At 39.9% G+C, this 21,391-nt stretch overlaps 1 protein-coding gene across 1 annotated transcript; it reads left to right on the top strand.

Moving 5' to 3' along the window:
* Nucleotides 1–3,879: 3,879 nt before the first annotated feature.
* Nucleotides 3,880–11,302, top strand: IL18 (interleukin 18; the record flags this gene model as incomplete). The annotated part of the gene is made up of 4 exons (XM_084249821.1): nucleotides 3,880–3,958; nucleotides 7,773–7,907; nucleotides 8,509–8,642; nucleotides 11,029–11,302. 4 exons carry the CDS (start codon nucleotides 3,880–3,882, stop codon nucleotides 11,248–11,250), a joined length of 570 nt encoding a protein of 189 aa, XP_084105947.1. The 3' UTR covers nucleotides 11,251–11,302.
* Between the last annotated feature and the right edge of the window lie 10,089 nt (nucleotides 11,303–21,391).

Genomic DNA, 21,391 nt, shown 5'->3' with positions numbered 1-21,391 from the left:
CCTAGATCTTTGTCAACCTGTCCTCTGCTACCTCCACTTTCCACAAATTTTTACCATGCCAAAACTTCACAATTGCCAAAGGAAAAACAAAAATACCTTCCCAACTACCAAAACAGTGAACAAGTTTAAGCCTGTATCTAATCTGTGGGCTCTGCAACTTCTGATTTCAAGTAGCCGCTCATTGAAACTCCTTTCTACCTTGACTTCTTGACACTTCTTTCATTTGCAAAACTGCACTGTTTTCCACTCCTGCCTGTCTTTCATTATCTATTTTCTTAGTGAATGGAGTTACTTATAACATAGTTATAACATAACATAGTTATAAGTTATAACTTATAACATAGTTCTTAGTGAGGTAATCACTCAACAAACTGCCCAAGTCAGAAACTGAAATCATCCTCAGTAGATCCTTCTTCCATTTAACCCATAACCAATTAGCTCAAAAACCCTGCTTTTTACTCTCTCTGGAATCCATCCTCTCCCCTTCATGACAGTTAATAGCTGCATCAACTCCCCTTCAGTGGTGACTGAAGCCACTACTTCAGTCCAAAGCCTCCTTGGTTTTTTTTTTTTTTTTTTCCCTCGGTTTTTAAGTTTAACTGTTAAAATTGCTTCCAAAATTTTCCAAAACTGTTTTCTGGCCTCGGTCCAGTGTTGCCCCATGAAATCCATTTTGTATATTCTACAAGAAAGAGCTTTTTTAAAACAAATATGACCATGTCTTTATCCTACTTAAAATGTCAGTATTTTTTCAGAAAAGAAGTTCAAACTCTTTAGTTTAAAACAGGATCTTTGAGAAGATTTTGTCAAACTGAACTCTAGTGCAAGTTGCATTTTATGTGAAATAAAACAGGCAGAATAAAAATAATGTTCTCAACTTATCAGCAAAATGAAATATGTGAACTCCAAATTAAATAGTTCATCTAGAATGACATAATTTCAAAACGGGTAAGCCAAGTGAGTTATGAGCTGGCAACACTGTTGCCACATAGAAGTGTCGCTTATGCCTGGTAAGTATTATGTAAACTGGGCTCTTCTATAAATATCTCAGAAGTTCTTGAGACATACAGACTGTTGCTGTGCTTTTTTTTTTTTAACATTCACTACTATTATAATTTTAAGTATTTTAATATCTGATAACAATGTTAAGGAATATTATCACTGCTTGTATTGCAAAAAATCTCCAAATAAATAACTTAAGAAAAATTAGATGCAAGAAAACAATAATAAAAAAGTTAAAATATGACCATGATAGGCGGTATATGGAAAGCACTTTGCAAAACATTACTAATAATGTTGAGAAAGTTGAAAAAAAGGAAGCAAAAATATATTTTGGTTGTAGATTTATGTACTCCAAGGATATCGCCTCACATAATTTTATATTTATTCTCTAGGAAAAATGAATCTTGAATTATGTTAGATTATAAGTGCATTCTTCCTATAGAATGTGGCTGCATTTATATTACTTATGGCAAAAAATGATAAGGCTCCAAAAAAGTCATGGCCTCCCTGCTTCCTGGCATTTACTCACTTTGCTCCTTCTTTGTAGAATGCTCTCCCCAGTCTTGACAATGTGTTCCTCTCAATCAAAGCAGCACAATTGCTACTTCCTGTAAGAAACTTCTCCAACTCTGCCAGACACAGTGTACTTCTTGTACATTCTGCTCTTACAGCATTCAGATACTATTTTGTACTTGTTTATATATTTGCCTCTCCCACTAGATTCTCAGTAATTGGTGGATAGGAGCTAAGTCTCATTCCTGTGTGATTAGTCAACTGTCTAGCTACATACCTGATACTTAGTGAATAATTAATGGATGTTTAAATTCAAATATTGTTCATTTTTTAAAGATTTATTTATTTATTTATTTATGCATAGAAGAACTGGGGTGTAGGCCAGAGTTGTGGGTTGCAGGGGGTGAGAGGATTCACCAAAGATTGTCTATTTTTTTAAGGTAACTGTGTACTTCTCTAAATCTGCTGACTCATTGACTACCTAATACTCACTGTGATGAACAGTAGGAATATCCAATTTTCTGACTACTAGGTACTTTTCAGGTGAAGTAATTTCAAAAATATGTATGCATTACATAATAATAAAGGTTATAGACAAGACTACCATAGCCATTATTTTACCAATTGATGCAGATCATATATCGTCATAAATTTACTAACTATCCACACTTGAATATGTGTAAAGAAATGAACCTAGATATAAAACTGCTAAATAGCTGCCAACTAACAAATATTTTGGGTTAGCTTAATTTGGATTAAGTTTTTTCAATTAGATTTTAATTCCCTGCTTCCTCTGCCATATCTGTTTGACCTCTCAGTAGACTATGCTTGAAAAAATTTAAATTCCAGGGCCTCCCCTGGTGGTGCAGCGGTTGAGTGCTGGGCTGCGAAGCTGCCCTCAGCCTCTGCAGCGCCAGTTCGATCCCCGATCCCTGGCCGCTGGCGAGGATCCCACATGGCACAGCAGACCTCTCCTCACCCGCTGCTCCCCTCAGCAGTGTATTTAGTCAGTCTGCCTCTTCTGTTCCCCACTCTGGCTCTGGTGAATTCTCTCACCCTCCCATGCTTCTGACTGTACCCAGTGCTTGTATAAATATATAAATGAATCTTTAAAAAAAAAATTTAAACTCCAGGTACTTTTAAATTCTAGAGTAGGGCTTCTTAATTATCTCTATGGCATGGACCACTGTGGACAGTCTGGTGAAGTCTATGGATGCCTTCTCAGAATTATATTTTTATGTGTAAAACTAAACACTCAAGAAGCAAGGAAACCCATTATATTAAAATAAGGTTATGAAAAAAATCATTCTAACAAATTTCAGTATACTATATGTGTGTTTCTTTATTAACATTAAATAACAAGATCTACTGGTAATACTATAGCTTGCATATATTTCAAAGAACTAATAAGTTTAAATCATATTTCAAGATCTCTGCAACAATGACCACACATCAGGAAATAGATATTTCCATTAGTCACAGTTACTGCTGAGACCTGTGGTTTTCTTCCCACATCATAATGGAAGAGCTGCTGAATTTCCTCAAGAAGTTGGTGAAAATAAATATATACTTTTCCCACCCAAGTTCACAGTTTTCCCAGATTTAGAAATCTTGCTCCGTAGACAAAACTCTGGAAGGGAACACAACATATTAAAGTAGGGTAGAGCAGAGAAGAACAAAATGAAAAGCTTTTAACATTTTCAAAACCTATTATATTTGGCTTTTTGTATTTATGATTGTATTTATTTATGACTTTTGTAAAAATCATAGTACAGTCCAGACTCCAGGTCAAAAACTGCTGCTGCCCTGGGAGAAAGGCAGCCATCAGATGCCAGGGCCCTTTCAGCCTCCTCCACCCTGCCCCCACTCCAAGGAGGAAACACTATTTTTTATCACTGCCTCACCTTTAGCACTTTGACAATGAAGCCACAAACTTTAAACTTCTCACACACAGAAATCCATTGGTTGTAAGACAGATAGAGCCAGTCTCAGTTAAAGGATAGACTTAGGTGTGTTTCTGGTATCCTTTAATTATATTGATAAAATATTTATATTTGCCAAAAAAATTACAAGAACAATAATCCAGTTTAATAGTGGACCCTTATCCACCCTTTATAATATCGTTTAATAAGAAAATGCTTTCCAGATTTCAAATATCTAACGGTTTACAACAGAGTGTTTGTAAATGGATATTCTTAAGGTCAAGACTCCCAGCATCAGAGTTTTCATCAAATTATGGGGTTATACAATGACTTCTGAATTTGGAGACAGCACAAGGCAGCAAGTAGTAAAAGATTCCTTTTTCACAAAAAGAACAATCATAACCACTTAGCACATGATTCTTTGCTTTCACTAGGAACAAAGATGGCTGCTGAAGCACCAGAAGACAACTGCATCAATTTTGTGAAAATGAAATTTATTAACAATACTCTTTATTTTGAAAGTAAGTGCAAGGCAATAGGCCAAAATCAGGGTTCAGATAAATGTATTCAAATAGGAAAAATATTGTGAGATGAACTATTAAGTGACTCCTTGTTGTCACTAAATTTCAATGTAGTACTAATGATACTCTTCTCTGGAAAAAATTATTGGACTTCTAGAAATTAGGCATAATATATTCAAAGTCCCAGCATCTTGTCCCACAACATGTCATGGCCCTTTATTAGCAGTAGCAAGTGGCTGCAGATGCAGGTGGGTCATGGGGACCCCACAAAACTGGGTATTTTTAGGGAATACAATTTCCCAAAGTAACTTGGCAATTATGTAAAAGATACTATAAATCTAGAGTTCTGTGAGTGAGTTATACCATTTTATGTAAATATATTTGACAAATAAAAATAAATGCTTATGATTAATCTTCTGTGGGTAGCTAGAAAGTTTGACTTGTTTTGAAAGTTTCATAGACAGACGTTAGGTGACTTTCCCTTAAAGCAGTAAATTTCAGAGGAAAATCCATCACTTTATAAAATTTATTTTTAGCTACAAATTTAATTTACAAATGCCGGATTTGGGTTTATATTTAATTTCCCGTACTAAATCTAATGAACATTTTATGAGACCTTTTGGATGATGATATAATATTTCTGATAGAGGCCGACAAAGGCCATCACAGATAAGACAGGAGTTAAAGACCGAAAAGTGGCAGGAACGAGTAATGAAAAGCTAAGGTGAGCTGAGATTGTGAGTTTAAATATAGAACTTAACATTATTTCTCTCTCTTTTTTCCCCTTTAGCTGAAAATGATGGTAAAGTATAAATTTATTTCTCATTCTTTGCAAAATAAATAGCTACTTGAGTAAGCACCCCACAGATACATCCATATCACCATTGTCAGCTGAGAGAAATGGTTGCCAATCTACTTGAGAAGTTTTTCTTCCTTCAAAAGCATGTGGACTCAGTAGCACAGCCTTGGGATAAAGATGGCCATAAAGAGATATAAAGAAGAATCTCTAACAAAATATGAAGCTCTATACCTTAGAAAATTCCCCAGTTCTTAGAATATGTAAAATAGGCCTCTCCTGTTATAGAGATCCTAAGTTTAGCAGGATATCATGGATTTTCTCACTTATATGTGAAAAAGGGGTTGAAGCAGGAAAATTGTCCAAAATTAAGAATATCTCCCTTCTGCAATCCCCTCTCTCAGAAATGCATCATAGAGAAGCCTGGGAAGCTCCCAGGAGTCAGAGAATTCTGAAAGTAGAGAGATAGGGAAGGAGCAAGCAGAACTGAATCATTCTTCTTATGAGAACTTGTCCTTCTGGCATCAGGGAGAATCATACGCATATCTAATCTGTGTTCATCTAACAGACCCTCAGATTATACAGTCATCAGTTTCTCACAATTTTCCTTAAAAATCAGCATCTTCCTCATTCTCAAGGTGATCCTAACTGGACTAGAAATAGAAAACAGCAACTTTAAAAAAAAAAAAAAAAAAAAGCAATGTCCCTTCAGGTTTCTTCCTCCACTCCCAGCTTTATTGAGATATAATTGACTTACCACTCCATGTTTCTTGAAAGATTGCTCTACTCTCCATATATTTAACTCAGTAACAATTGGCATTAAGTACTTAGCCCAGTAGATTATGGGGAGGAACTTTGAAGAAGGAACAGATTTGAAGAGTAAATAGGAGTTAGCCAAGAGAAGGTATTCTGAATAGAGAGATCACATCCAAAGACCAAGATATGAAAGAAAACATGGCAGGCGGGGAGTAGAGTGGGAATAGGAGAACAGTGAGAGTAGAATGATAAGTAAATAGAATACAGCTTAAGAAGGTTTTCTTATTCCAAGATATGGAATTTGAACCTTATCTTTGGGGTAATAGTGATTCATTAAACGCAATGTGTGTAATCTAGGATACAGATTAGTTTGCTGTAACACAGAAATCTAAAAATATAGTTACTAATATACAGATATAGTAGTACATTTATATATATATTAGTACATTTATATATATATAAAGAAATATTTACTACTTTATATATATAGTAGTAAATATTTCTTTCAAACAAAAGTCCAAGAAGGCAGTTCAGAATTAGTTGATGCAGTCTGATGATGTTGGGATCTCATGTTCCCAATATCTTGTTACTCCATCTTTCCCTAGCTGTGGAACTCGTTCTCACACTCAGATGTCCTCATCACACTTCCTGGGTCCATATCCCAGCTATCAAGAAAGAATTCAAAATGAGAGAAAGACAGGCCTGTTCCCTTTAAAAGTTCTTAGAAGGTGCACACATCAATTCTAGTCATATGACCATACCAACTGCAAGAAAATCTGTAAAATATAATCTTTATTCCGTGTGACCATGTGCCTCATTAAAATTCAGAAGCAACATGATGGTATCTCTGAATTTCAGTTTTAACTAAAATTGAATTTTGATTCCTCTGGCTTCAGTATAAAGAACTGATGTGGGAACAAAAAGGGGGAAATGCAATTACTAGTCTACTATTGCAGTCACCATGATAACATGAATTATTAAAGTAGACACAGTGAGGTGCTGATGAAAAGCTGTGAAGGGGTTTTAGAAATACTTAGAAGAATCAACAGGATATGGCCGGGGGGGGGGTGGATTTAGAAGGGGGGTAGAAAGAAATATGTAGTGTTTTGTTGTGTTTTTTTCCACATAGGCAGTTTCATTGCCTATATGAAATGGGAAACACAAGAAGAATAACAGAGTAAAGAGATACAGGACAAAGATGAAGATATATGATAAATTTAGTTTTGGATTTTATCCTAATAGAAATGTCCAGAAGACACTTGCACATATGATTCTGAGCTCAGGATAAAAATCTGGGCTGCAGATATGGATGTAGGAGGCTTGTACATAGAAATGGCATCAGAAGCTGTAGAAATAGAGAGAAAATTAGAGAAAGTGTGCAGTGTGAGAAGGTAAAAGCCAAAGACTGACCTATGAGGAATATCTACATTTAAAAATGCAGTAGAAAGAGAAGCTGATAAAGAACAAAATAGAATAACCTAAGAGGAAAAGAAGAACCAAAAAAAAGGTCACACAATCCCCGAAGAGCATTTCAAGATGGAGGGAATAGGTACTGTTGAATTTTGTAGCCTTGAAAATCAAGGGCTGGAAAATGTCTATTACAATTAGCAACCAGCAGTTCAGTGAACTCAGTGAAAGTAATTTGGTGGAGAAATGGACATAGAGGCAATGAGTAGAAGAGTGAATAGAAAGTAAGGAAATGATGCCATAAGCTTGACTATTAAACAGAGGAGCGAGACAAGGCTGGCTACAGAGATGGGATGCAACTGATGGAGGAGATATAGACTATGGAAGAGAGTGAAAGGAAATAAGTTCGGACAATTGATGTGTTTGTAGTAACATCAATTTGCACATTTCTATAATTGTTTATATCAGCAGAACTCAGCAGCCTGATTTGGAAAGAAAAGTGATTTAGAGATTCAAGATATGACAAAAGGGTCAACACAATGATAAGCCATGAGGTCCAAGCTGTATGGAGAAGGAACAGAACAAGAAGAATTCAGGTGGGGAGGAAATGCAAGAATAAGGAGAATGGAGGACTCTATGAAATGGAGTAAAAGCATAAGAAAACTAAAACCATGGAAATTATAGTCAGAAAGTAGTATATTTCAATGTAAGATTTCAGAGGTAGTGTTCTGAGTGATAACAAGATACAGGGTGTGCCACTAGAAGAGGGGATAGTGATTAATAGTTTTTGAAAATTGAAACATATACTATTCCTATTTGTGAATTTGGAAAAAAATTATTTAATGTGCACTGTAGAAAACCTGGAATCAGATTACTTCAGCAAGCTTGAATCTAGAGTCTCAGTCATACGAAATCTGAACGACCAAGTTCTCTACTTTAACGAAGGATGCAGAGCTGTGTTTGAAGACATGCCTGATTCTGACCTTCCAGGTATTTCTCTCCGTCTTCCCTCCCTACCCCTCTATTTATCTCTCTCCTTCCCTCCCTCCCACCATGTGTGTGTGGTGGCACAAGGGGTAAGCTCAGCACTATGAAGCTATCTGCAAGCCTGCAGCTTGCAGCACCAGTTCGATCCCCGGCCGGCCAGGAAGGTGACCCACATGGCACAGCAGACCTCTCCTGTCTTGCCCGCTGTTCCCCTCAGCAGTGTATTTCAGTCAGTCTGCCTGTTCTGTTCCCCACTCTGTCTCTGGCCTGTACCCAAGTTCTTGTATGCATAAATAAATAAATCTTTAAAAAAAAGGTTAATGGCAATCTTTTAGAATTTTGAGTATCTCTAAAATACTCAAAAAGTGGCTGCACTTGTGTTGTAATACACATTTGAATGTGTTTTAAAGAATGCATAACCTGGTGTGTATGGTCTCCTGCTGACTAGCAGAATCTCCGTGTGTGTGTGTGTGTGTGTGTGTGTGTGTAGTGAGGAGGACTGGTGATGGACCCACTAAAGACTATCCCTCTGGTAATTTCCATAATAATTAATGTGCAAAAAAATCTTTTAACTAATGTTCTTACTTACAAATGTTTATTTCAGAAAATAAAGCCCGGATCACGTTTATAATGTGTTTATATAAAGACAGCTTCACTAGAGGTATGGCAACAACCATCTCTGTGAGGTGTACGAAAATGTTTACTCTCTCCTGTGAGAACAAAGCAGCTACCTTTAAGGTAAGACTGAGCCCTGGTTTGTTTATCTGCAAAATTAGAAAACCCAAATATTCCCAGTTCAACCTTTTGTCTAGGGCATGAATAGTAAAAAGAGAACCACTGAAATGAATAGTTTCCAAAAATTATCAAACTCTTTAACCTACTATAGCAGCATCATGGTTTTCCTGACTCAGCTCTAGGGAGAAAGAGGAACAACTGGGTATTCTGACGAATCAACCTGTAGGTAAATAATATAGAACACATATGTGAACTACCGTGGTTCAGCATTGCACAAGTCCTGCTACACAGAAGGAAGCCAATCATTCTTGAAACCCTCGACTTTGTAAATTATGATTATAATATTTTATCTGTAACTATTGTGCTCCTGCTACTTTGCCTGACCCTTAGATACATCACTGAGCTTTCAGTTGATGAATGCTATTTTTATTGTCAATCTAGGTGAATAAAATTAACAGCACTAGCTATAAAAGCAATCGTATAGTGTATCTCAAAGCCAAGCATAAATTATTTCTGGCCATAGGTTTTTTTTTTTCCTACTCTCCATCTCTTTTTCCATCATTATTTTTCTCTATTGTCTCCTTTATTATTAAATAACCATTAACTATAATTACAGATTGACCTAGAAAACTTTCCTCCCAATCAAAGCAGCCAAGGGATCCTCACCAATTGATAGTACCTCAAAGGTGAATCCCTTTGCATGAAGACTTCTGAATGGGGATTTGCCAATAAAAAGTGTCAGGGCCATTCACTTCCCACTGAAAGTTAGATAGTAACTAACTTAGTGAACCTTAGTGGATGTGGGAAGTGACAAATGGGGAGGAAGGAAAAGAACACCCTAAATCCCCATAAGGTCAATGTGTATACCTCCAATCAAACTCCTTAGGCATCCTTTTCCAACCAAAGTGCTTCATGTACAATTTGGAGCTCCCCTATGAATGGCCCTGAAGTTTCACCAGAGGGCTTTTCAAGTTGGGGGTTCTCCAGGGTCACAAGGATTGTTTCTATATCCATTTTTTATACCCTTCCCTATAATGGCTGTGAATAGTCAATACCAAAACCAACAAGGATTTCAACGCTTCTATTCTGAAATGTGACGTGGAACTATGATTACGGATTACCTGTTTTACCTAGCCACATCTCTACCTTCAGCTGTAACTTTCCATACTGTGTTTGAACTAACAGATTTATATCTCTGTCTAATATTTCTAGACCTTTTGAAGTTTTGCCTAAGTAGTATTTCCCACTTATATATTAGACATCAGCTAAGTCTCAAAACTGACTCCCCTACTTAGGGTCTCTGCCTAAATCCTGGTATACTGTAGACAATAACCTATAAATGGGGGCCTAGTTTATACTTTCATTAATTCAGGACTCACATCTGTTGACAAAGGACAAAGATCAAAAATAGTGACTATAATTCCATAATTTATTGAGAAGTTTGAAGATATCCCACAGATTCTTTCAGGCATCTTAAGAAGGTGCTGGAATGCTATTTTGGATATGATATGAACGTTGCTCAGTTTTAGTTAACATCATGGGAATCTTGAGGTCAAAATTAAGTTTAAATGTCTACTGGTTCCAGAATTAACATGGGAGGAATCTTGGGTCGTATAATACAGTAATAGAAAAATAGGTATAATACAGTAATAGAAAATGTTCAAACAATACTGTCAGTTATCTGACTAGCAGGATTATCATTTCTGGTGATCCAGCTATTGCTCAGAAAAGCCTAGCCTGTGACTGAAGATATGAATCAACATTTGGCCTTGCAGGGCAGGGCCCAATCAGTAGAGTACCTTCAGAATAGAAATTCAAGACTGCTATGAAAATGGAGTATTTGTCAGGGAAACAGTCATGGGCTACTGAGTAAGCCAATATAGCAGGACAATCCAAGAACCCAGATTCTAGCCATAGGACAAATACTAAGCATATTACAGCTCGTTTCAGTTAGACTCCACTGAAGGAAGGCGCTGACATTCCTGCCACTTCCTATGAGGTGGAAATCGTCGATGTCTTTAGCTGTGAATGGCTGGAGAAGACAGGAACAAATATTAACTCTAAAAGACTGGGGTCTTTTCTGTAAATCTACTTCATCCTTAGCAGATACAGACTAACTCAGTAGGAGAGGAGAGAAAGATAAATGGGGGGAAACTAGAGGCATACACCTGAATGTACAGTGCATAGTGAAAAAGTCATTGTGGAGAGAAAAAAGGCCATCAGGAATTAAGAGGGAGAGATCAATATTCTTATAGTAAGAGATTTTTGTCCTTAACTCTTGAAAATAAAAAGTTCTTTAGTTCTGTATAATAATATACTTCAAAATAAACTGCACATATTCAATTGGCTCGTGTCCTTTAAAAAATTAACTAATTTTTTTTCTATATAGGAAATGAGTCCTCCTCAAGATATTCCTGATGAAAAAAGTGACATGATATTCTTTCAGAGGAGTGTTCCAGGACATCATGATAAGATACAATTTGAGTCTTCATTGTACAAAGGATACTTTCTAGCTTGTCAACAAGAAAATGGTCCTTTCAAACTCATTTTGAAAAAAAATGGTGCCCATGTAGATAAATCTGTAATGTTCTGTGTTCAAGTCCAAAAGTAAAACTGCATTGGGTCTCCCTGGTGGTGCAAGGGGTTAAGATGCAACCTATGAAGCTATCGGCAGCCACTGGAGCACCAGTTTGATCCCCGGCCAGGGAGCTACCCACACGGTGCAAGCAGACCTCTCCTGACTCGCCAGTTAATCTTCCTGTTCTGTTCCCCACTCTGTCTCTAGTGAATCCTCTTACACACAACCCCCCCACACACACACACACCTCTGGCCTGTACCCTAGTTCTTATATGCATAAATAAATAAACCTTAGGGGGAAAAAAATAAACAAAGAGTAAAACTGCATTAACTTCCTAAGTTACTATTTTTCACAAGGCCTAAGTGTTTGAGTATGGTATTGTAAGGTAACTTGCTTAATGAATACATTTAACAAAAAAATACAATTTTTACACTGAAAATTTCAAAACATTGCTGAGGGAAATTGAACACGATCAAAATAAATAGAGAAGATTCCAATAGTTCGATATTATTAAGATGGAGGTTCTCTCTTCCCAAGGGCGTCACCCACACAGGGCGGGGCTGGGGGGGGGTGTCCAGGCAGTGGGCCAGGGGCAGAGCTGGGAGATGGCGTCCGGAGCAGCGCGCTGGCTGACACTGACACCCATCCTATTCAGGGCTCTCGAGAGTGGACCAAGCTTGAGAAAGGTGGCAAGTCTTCCCAGGATAGCGCAGCTCTCAGGTCAGAGCCTGGTGTCATTGAAGTCAGTGATCATTATTTGCAGTGGCATCTTTTTACCAATCGGGTGAAAATGTCCTTTGACCTTCTTGTTGTATTCTCCATTGTGTTTCCCTTTCTCTATGTCTGGATCCTCACTAGCAATAACTTTGCTGCTCTACTTGAGGAGCATGACGTGTTCCAGAAGACAACCATGATTAACAGAACATGGAGGAAGTACAGAAAGGGGAAAGCCCTCAATTAAGAAATGGTGATGTTCACAGCCTCTTTTTGTTCCCTATCAGCAGAAGGATCCCAGGAAAGTCCTCAACCTCCCAATTCCAGTGAAGCCCCCTGCATGGTCTGTTGTTGTAGATTCAGGGAGGTTCCCTGAGAGGTGCTGGTTACGCAACACAAATTATGAATAAATATAATAATTATCCACCATAAAAAAAGGCAGTTCTCCCAGATTCACCTAAAAAACTCAAAACAACAACAGAGGCCATAAAACAATAGAATAAAGATAAAACAAATGTGAGGCGGCTACAACTGAAATAATAGAACTAAGAAACACTATAGCTGATTTAAAACATATAGCTGAGGGCCTGAAAAGCAGATGAACAGAGGTAATGAAGAGAATTAATGAGCTTGAAAAATGTTGGTGAACCCACCACTAGAACCACGTAAAGAAAAGAGAATTTTAAAATGAAAACAGTATTCGAGCCCTTTGGGACAACTTAAGGAGAAATAACATCCATATCATAGGGATGCCAGAAGGAGAAAGGAAAGAGAAAGGCATAGAAAATTTATTTAAAGAAACAACTACTGAAAATCATCTTAATCTGAGAAACAAACCAATATCGTGATACAAGAAGCCCAAAGAGTTGCAAACAAAATGATGGGGGTGAGGGGGATCACCCATGAAGACACATTATAATAATGTTGCTGTTGAAAACTAAAGGCAAGGGCAGAATATTAAAAACATTAAGAGAAAAAAGGGACGCCTATATGGGAACACCAATTTTAGTATATGTGCTGCCGAAGAGAGCACCTATATGGGAACACCAATTAGGCTGTCAGCAACCTTTCAAATACAAACAATTTAAATATAAGATGTTCAAATACTTAAAAAGATTTCCAACTCAGAATCTTTTACCCAGCAAGTTTAACATTCAAGATAGACAGAAGAGGAAGGAACTTCACTTAAAAGCAAAAACTAAAAGACTTTATCGACACCAAGATGCACATGAGAAAAAAAGGGGGTGTTATTATGAAGCAACAGAACAACAAATATGGAGGCAACAGACAATTAATTCACTTTCACTTCATTTGGGGGAAGAGGAGGCCAGGAACAATGTAGCTCATTAGAACACTTGCACATTAAACAATGGAAATGGAACTTAAACCATACCAGGGAACCCTTAAAAAATAACAGACAAGGCAAAACAAAAACCAATTAAAAACACTAAAAATGGCAATGAGCATGTATGTCGTAATAATCACCTTATATATAAATGGCCTGAATTCACCAGTTGATAGATGTAGCGTGGCTGAATGGATTTCAAAACAAACTCCAGCCCTCTGTCGTTAAAGGAAACCCATCTTACCAGCAAAGACTATAAGTCAAAGGTTGCAAGACAGTTATACAAGCAAGTCTCACCCCCCAAAAAAATCAGGAGCAGCTATATTTATATCTGATAAAGTAGACTTCCAATTAGGAGAGGTAATAAGAAATAGAGAAAGACATTGTGATTAAGGGCATAATACAAGAAGAAATAACACTCATAATGATGGAGCACTGAAATACATAACACAGTAACAGAACTTAAGGAAAGTACGGGGGCCTCCCTGGTTGCACAAGGGGTTAAGTCACAGCACTATGAAGCAATCCACAGCCACTACAACGTGAGTTTGATCCCCAGCCAGGGAGCTACCCACACAGCGGAGCAGACCTCTCCTGTCTCACCTACTACTCCCCTCAGCAGTGTATTTCAGTAGATCTACCTGTTCTGTTCCCCATTCTGTCTTTGGTAAATCCTCTCACCCCCACACCTCTGGCCTGTACCCCAGTTCTTGTATGCATAAATAAAAAATCTTAAAAAAAAAAAAAAAGAAAGAAAGAAGAAAAGTATGGGCTGGCATGGAACTGTCCACTGCAGTTACTGCCAAAATCAGAAGTTGGCTGAAGAAATGTGACACAGGCACCAGAACTGGATCAGGCACTATGGCAAGAAGGTGAAGCTCAAGTAATAGAAACAACTAAAAAATGAAGCTGAATTCCCTTCTTCATTGACTCTAAGATGCTCTTGATGGTAAAATGTACAGTACTAATTTACTTTGAAACTTTGTGCACCATGGACCACTAAGAAAGAAAGACACTGCCAGCTAAACTCTGACACGCCTTCAATGCTAAGACTCATTTTTATTTCAGAGATAGTAAAATGGGGAAAGCTGCCTATCTTACACTTAATGAAATACAGCATATAGTTTTAATCCATCTGCATTACTCAAAGGTAAATGCCTCCATCTCTATAAATAAGCTAACACTTTAATAAGCTTGCTGAACACAACACGCTATATGACTCAGTTTTTGTGGTTTGAGGAGGTAACTGAATTTCACATGTGAAACAGGTGCACAAAGAGGGATGTGTTTTGACATTGAGATAATCAGTGCAGAACATGAAGAAACTTTGAGAACATCGCTCTTCCTCGATGCATAGAATGGGCGTTTAAGCCACTCTCAACAAGAGCTTAACAGACAGAGAAAGCCCTTTTATTAAAAAAATATACAAAACTATTTTCTTATAAATATATTAAGCAGACTGTTTTATGTTCTTCTAAATTACAAAAGTTTGGTCACGTTTTTCAGTAGGAGTTGAAATCAGTCTTTGCCACAGACCAGGATCTTAGCAAAATAAATGTGATCATATGCTAACTCATCTGAAAACTTTCTTTCAATAAAGTTGACAGTCTTATAATAAAATAAAAAATAATGACTAAGACAATGCATAATGTATCAACAAATCCTGACCATCATCTCCAGCTTTGCTTTTTTTCAAGATTTATTTTTATTTATATAAGGACTGGGGTACAGTCAGAGGCGCGGGAGGGTGAGAGAATTCACCAGAGACAGCAGGGAGCAGAACAGGCAGACAGACTGAAGACACGGCTTGGGGGAGCAGCGGGCGAGGCAGGAGAGGTCTGCCCCGCCATGTTTCTCCCTGGCCGGCCGGGAATCGAACCCGGGGCTGCAGAGGCTGTGGACTGCTTTATAGCTTGGAGCTCAACCTGCTGCGCCACTGGGGAGGCCCCATCTCCAGCTTTGTCTCAGCACCTCCACTGCTACTACCCTGGTCTGAGGCCCTATCAACTCTCACCTGGGCTACAGCAACAACTTCCCACCCGGGCCCTGGGATCCTGCCCTTGACTTGCCCAGCACTTACTTTCAACACACTGGAGGCAGAGGTCCTTTCGAAAATTTAAGTCGAATTAGGAGACATCTCTGCTCAACTCCACACAAGTGTCCATTCCATCAGAGTGAAAAGCAAAGTCCCCATAATAGCTTACAGGCCATCTGGCCCCACAAACCTTCCGATTTTGTCTCCTACTTCCTCCCGTCTCACTCACCCTGCTGCATTCGGTTCCTTGGACAGACCAGGCCTACCTCTGCCTTAGAGGTAGAGTCTGCTAGTTTCTCTGCCTGGAATTTCTCTCCCCCAGATGTCCTTTGGCCAATTCTCCAACTCCTTCAAGACTTTTATAAAATCTCTCCTTTCCAATGAGGTTACCCTGACTGCGCTATTTGAATCCATAACCTATCCCATCCCACCTCCAGGCCCTACTGATCTCCCTTACACTGCATTACTTTTCATCAGCAGTCCACCCCTTCTGTGTAGTATACTATATACTTGTATTATATTTTTTCTTTTTTCAAAGATTTATTTTATTTATTTATTTAAACAAGCACTGGGTACAGTTAGAAGCACAGGAGAATGAGAGAATTCACCAGAGCCAGAGGGGAGAGCAGAGCAGGCAGACTGACGAGGTACACTACTGAGGGGAGCAGCGGGCGGCAGGAGAGGTCTGCGCGTCATGTAGGACCCTCGCCAGCGGCCGAGGATCGAACTGGCGCTGCAGAGGCTGCGGGCGGCTTCGCAACCCAGCGCTCAACCGCTGCGCCACTGGGGAGGCCCTATACTTGTGTTATTAAACACTATGCTATTGTTTATTGTGAGAGGCCCCAGTCAAAAAGAAAGGGACCTTTGTTTTATTTGCTGATGTCTCCCAAGACCCCAGTGCGGAATCTAGGACAAATCAAGTGCTTGGTAGATGAATATATATGAGTAAATGAAGAAGGGAAAACAGACTTCAAGGCTTAATACCTTCTTACAGACTCAATGTTTTCCTAAAATACACAAAATGTCCAGTTCTCTGAAGCCTGGGGGGGGGCCAGTCCCGAGCTTCAGCTCTGGCGTGAGCTGCTGAGGGCAGCATCTGTGGCTTTCGATTCTGCCCATCACTTAGCAGTGGCTGGAAGCCTCAGCATCTTCCATGGTTAAAACTTACTATAGAAGGGAGAATGCCGGGGCCTCCCCTGTGGCACAGCGGGTTGAGCACAGCGATGTGAAGCTGTCCACAACCTCTGCAGCACTGGTTCGATTCCTGGCCGGCCAGGGAGAATCCTACATGGCACAGCAGACCTCTCCTGGCTTGCCCACTGCTCCCCTCAGCAGTGCTTTCAGTCCGTCTGCCTGTTCTGCTCCCCACTCTGTCTCTGGTGAATTCTCTCACCCTCCTGCGACTCTGGCCTGTATCCCAGCTCTTGTATAAATAAAATAAATCTTAAAAAAAAAAAAGAAGAAGAGAGAATGCCAATTCCTGCTGGACCCAGGGTGCCCGGAGAGCCGTGTTGAGGTGCCCAAAGTACAAACTTAACAGTGGACCCAGGTGGTCAGTATCCCTTCCCTCCCACCAGTGGATACCTCAAACCACACCTGCAGCATCCAGAAAGGCTCCACCCTTACATCCTGGCACCCCGACAGGCTGATTACACCCAAGCAGGAGGCAAAGAAACCTCACCATGGAATGCCTATGATGTGCCAGGCATTATTTCACCTAATCACATAGGTATTTGAGAATCGAGTTCCTGATGCACACACGCCAAGGGCAAGTGGAGGCTAAGTCAAGTGTTCACAAAGTGCTTACAGAAGCAATAACATCCCGAAGTGTGGGGAGCAGGGCAGAGACACCTGCTTCTCTGAGTGTGATTAAGTCCAGGCTGCTTGTCAAAGTCACAGGCTTCATCAGTGGTTCCAATGAGATTTCCTAGTCCCTTCCCACCTTATGGTTTGTCAGTCTTTGATCCAGCATTTTCATCCTCACACACTGGGGCCCCATCAGGTCATCAAGGCTGGAAGCTGTGGGTTGCATCACTGAAGTTCACATGTAGCTTCACCCCCAGGGAGAGGAAGAGAAACAAACTGAATGGAATTATCTATCTGGGTGACTCACGCATCCACAAATCTTTACTGAGCACATACTATGAGTCATTCTCTTTTACAGGCATGAAAAAGAACTTGCCTTCTAGTAGAGGAGAGATGAGATGAAACCTTTTTCTTTTTTAAAGAAACCAAATATCAAATAGTGAAAAATGCTATGTGGAGAATTAAGAGCCTCTAGGAAGAGGTGACATTTAAACTTGGATCTGAAGGTAAAGACAGCGGATCCCATACCAAGCTTATGAAGAAGAACATTCTAGGCAAAAATAACAGCTAGTGCAAATGTCTCAAGACTGAGAAAACACTACTGTGTTCGAGGAGAGTTGGCAGAAGGGCACGTGGCCATGGAAGGGCTGGGAGAGGCATTTGGGGCTGGGTCAGAGGCTGGTGGACTAGAGTGAGGAACGTGGATTTTATCCAAGTGTTAACGGGGGGTTTAAGCAGGGGGATGAAGCGATCCGATTTATGTTTCTAAAAGACCATTCTGGCTACTGGGAGGAGAATGGGCTAGCCCAGGTGAGGAATGAAGACAGTGGAGCCATGGAAGGGGAGAGAACTCGCAGACTCACCTGTGTCTTGGAGGAAAGTGTAGAAATTACCAGTGGATTTGGCGTGAGGGCAATAATGGGGTGGAATCCAGGATGATCCCAGGTTTGGGTGTGACATCAATGTGCTCACAGACATCTGGCCTGTTCAGCCTAACCTCCCAAGAGGGCCAAATATCTGAAGGGTACAGTTCATTTACAATCAGCTTTCTCGACAAAAACCTGCCCCACCACCCTACGATAGGGCTGTCCAAGAGCAAACTGTTTATGAACAGACATTTTCAAAAAGACCTCTCAGACAGACCTGATATTGATGATCAAATTGCCACCCATCTGAAATAACGATCGCCAAGGAAGTGTTTCTTCAATCAATCTCTATGGCACATGAAAGATCAACCTACTGTATGGTTTTTCGTAATAAGATACCCAACCAACATACGCGCTTGTGACTTTGAAAATTATTTGAGATTGAAAATGAAATTGCAAACAGGGGAGAGAAGAGCACAAGGGACTATGGTGATGGTTCACAGGTGAATTGGAGGTGGGAATTTTATGGGAACTACACCTGAGAGGAGAAAGCAAACACTGCACAAAAATGAATAATTATGTAAAATATATGTTAATTAATTTAAAAATCAAATTGCAGACCATATTTTTCCAGATTCTTTCATTGCATCCATAGAACCAAACAGACAGAATAGGTCTTGTTTATAACCACAATATCCCAATTTAAAAAAAAGATAGGAGGCTCTTATCCCCATTTCACAGAAGAGTAAAGTAAGTAAACTAAGGTACTAGAAGGTACTAAAAGAGGAAGTAAAAGATGGAAGCTCAGGAAGTGAAATATTTTGCCCCAAGGTCACACACTAGTCCTTGCTAGTACCAACCCTCCTCACTCTTTCCACGATGCCTCAAGATTTCCCCATAAACCACTATACTATTTACTGGATATCCCTGAGAGAAGAAAAATGAAGTTCCAAATAAAGAGACTGACACCTTAGTAGAGGTACACAGGCCAACAACCACTGTGCAGGCCAGGAGACAGCAGCCAAGATCCCTGCCCTCAAGAAATGTAGTGAAAGAGTTAGTCATGTAGCACATATTATTAAGTACTGGCTTTGTACCAGGCACTGTACTGGGCGCTTGGCTTGAGTTTGTTTCTTTTGGTTAGTCAGAGTCAAGTAGGTTATTTGACATCCTACAACTGAAGAAAAACAATTGCTAATTTTTTTTTTTTTTTTTAGTTTTCCAGTAATTATTACTTCAGTTGTTCATGACCTTACAGAGTTACAATTATTTACACTGATAAGAAGAGTCAGACACAGCAATAGCATATTAAACACACACACAAAATGTTCATTAGCACTGTTATTAACACTGGTTTAGCACCAGCAGGGGGTCCAAGCCAGGTAAGGTCAAGCGGTGAACACTTCGTACAATATGTGATTTTTAATCAGGCTTAAGGTAAGAAACTTGTTTCAGCAAAGAAAAAGAGGAAACAATTACTACATACCGTCAACTTCTCAAAAGTCTCATCACGTGTGTTTTGTTTTTGTTTTTTGGGGGTTTTTACTGTAAGAAGTTAAGCTATAATCAGAAATTTGAGTCTGGTGGAAAATTGAATTGTCTTATGGAGATTCCTCCAGTTATTTATTCCAATTCTAGGGAAGCCATTTTGCCACTCTTTAAGTTGTATATAACTGATGTCACCACAAAGCTCTTGTGCTGTCCTGTGGTACTTCCTTCTGAAAAACAGCTTTGCCACCATTTGCACATTTATTTCAATATTCTTGGTCTATAAATGGTCTGTGCTTTGGATTCTCTTTCAAATCACCTGTAACCTCTTCCTGCCTCCCTGGTTGACAGATGAATAGAATAAAATTCTTGTTATTTTTTTTTTTTTTTAATTTTCTAGAGGCATGTCTTATTTATTTATTTATTATTTGTTTGTTTGTTTTGTTTATACAAGCACTGGGGGGCCTCCCCGGTGGCGCAGCGGTTGAGCGCTGGGTTGCGAAGCTGCCCGCGGCCTCTGCGGCGCCGGTTCGATCCCCGGCTGCTCCCCGGCCACCGGAGGAGGGTCCCACATGGCGCGCAGACCTCTCCTGCCGCCCGCTGCTCCCCTCAGCAGTGTACTTCGGTCCTTCTGCCTGCTCTGCTCCCCGCTCTGGCTCTGGTGAATTCTCTCACCCTCCCGCGCTTCTGACTGTACCCAGTGCATGTATAAACAAAACAAACAAACAGACCAGCAAACAAATAAATAAAGCATGCCTCTATAAAAAAAAAAAATAAATAAAAAAAAATAATTAAAAAAAAAATAATATACAAGCACTGGGTACAGTCAGAAGCGCGGGAGGGCGAGAGAATTCACCAGAGCCAGAGCGGGGAGCAGAGCAGGCAGAAGGACCGAAGTACACTGCTGAGGGGAGCAGCGGGCGGCAGGAGAGGTCTGTGCACCATGTGGGACCCTCCTCCAGTGGCCGGGGAGCAGCCGGGGATCGAACCGGCGCCGCAGAGGCCGCGGGCAGCTTCGCAACCCAGCGCTCAACCGCTGCGCCACCGGGGAGGCCCCTAGAATAAAATTCTTAATGTATGTTCATTCTTATATCTGTATGACTTATGACTTGACTTTATTTTGAAAGCTATTTTTTAACAGGATAAAAGAGAGACAGGCAATTTTGGGACAGGGAAGAAACTGAGCAGAAGAGGGAGAGACAAAAGGAAGAAAGATAAGGAAGTTCTCTTGTAAAGTTTGAGGGGAATAAAGTAGAAGCTGGGTCTTCTGCGTTAGTCAACTAGGATTCTATTTCCTTTTTTCACACCGATTGTTCTGTTGGACTGTGGTATTAGCATGTACTTGGGAAATACATATAATTAAAACATAAAATCTTTTCCCAACTGATAAAACCTCTCCACAGAAGGAGAGAGAGAAAACAGATTAATATATTTTTTAAAGAGATTTTTTTTTATTTATACAATAGCAGGGGTACGGGTCAGAGGCGCGGGAGGGTGAGAGGATTCACCAGAGACAGAGTTGGGAGCAAAACAGCAGACAGATCGAAAGCACTGCTGAGGGGAGCAGCAGATGCGATAGGAGAGGTCTGCCATGACATGTGGGCATTTCTCTGGCCGGCCAGGAATCGAAGCCGCGCCGCGGAGGCTGTGGACAACTTGACAGCACGGTGTTCAACCCTCTGCACCACCGGGGAGGCCCAAAGGATTAATAAATAAGCCGAAAAAGTGATGTATCTCAGCATTATGCTAAGAGATTTGAAAGACAAAAAGAAATCTCACCCCTTACATAGTCGAGCAGATACACCCTATGAGATTTATGTTCTCAAGAGAAGCAATAACTTAGGCCTCCCCTCGTGGTGCAGGCGGTTGAGCACCACGCTATGAAGCTGTCCATAGCCTCTGCAGCACCAGTTCGATCC

The sequence above is a fragment of the Talpa europaea genome (genome assembly GCF_964194135.1).
Source record: "Talpa europaea genome assembly, chromosome: 12".
Lineage (NCBI taxonomy): Eukaryota > Metazoa > Chordata > Mammalia > Eulipotyphla > Talpidae > Talpa > Talpa europaea.
Note: the sequence above shows the minus strand (reverse complement) of the source record. Positions and strands in the feature narration are given on the sequence as shown.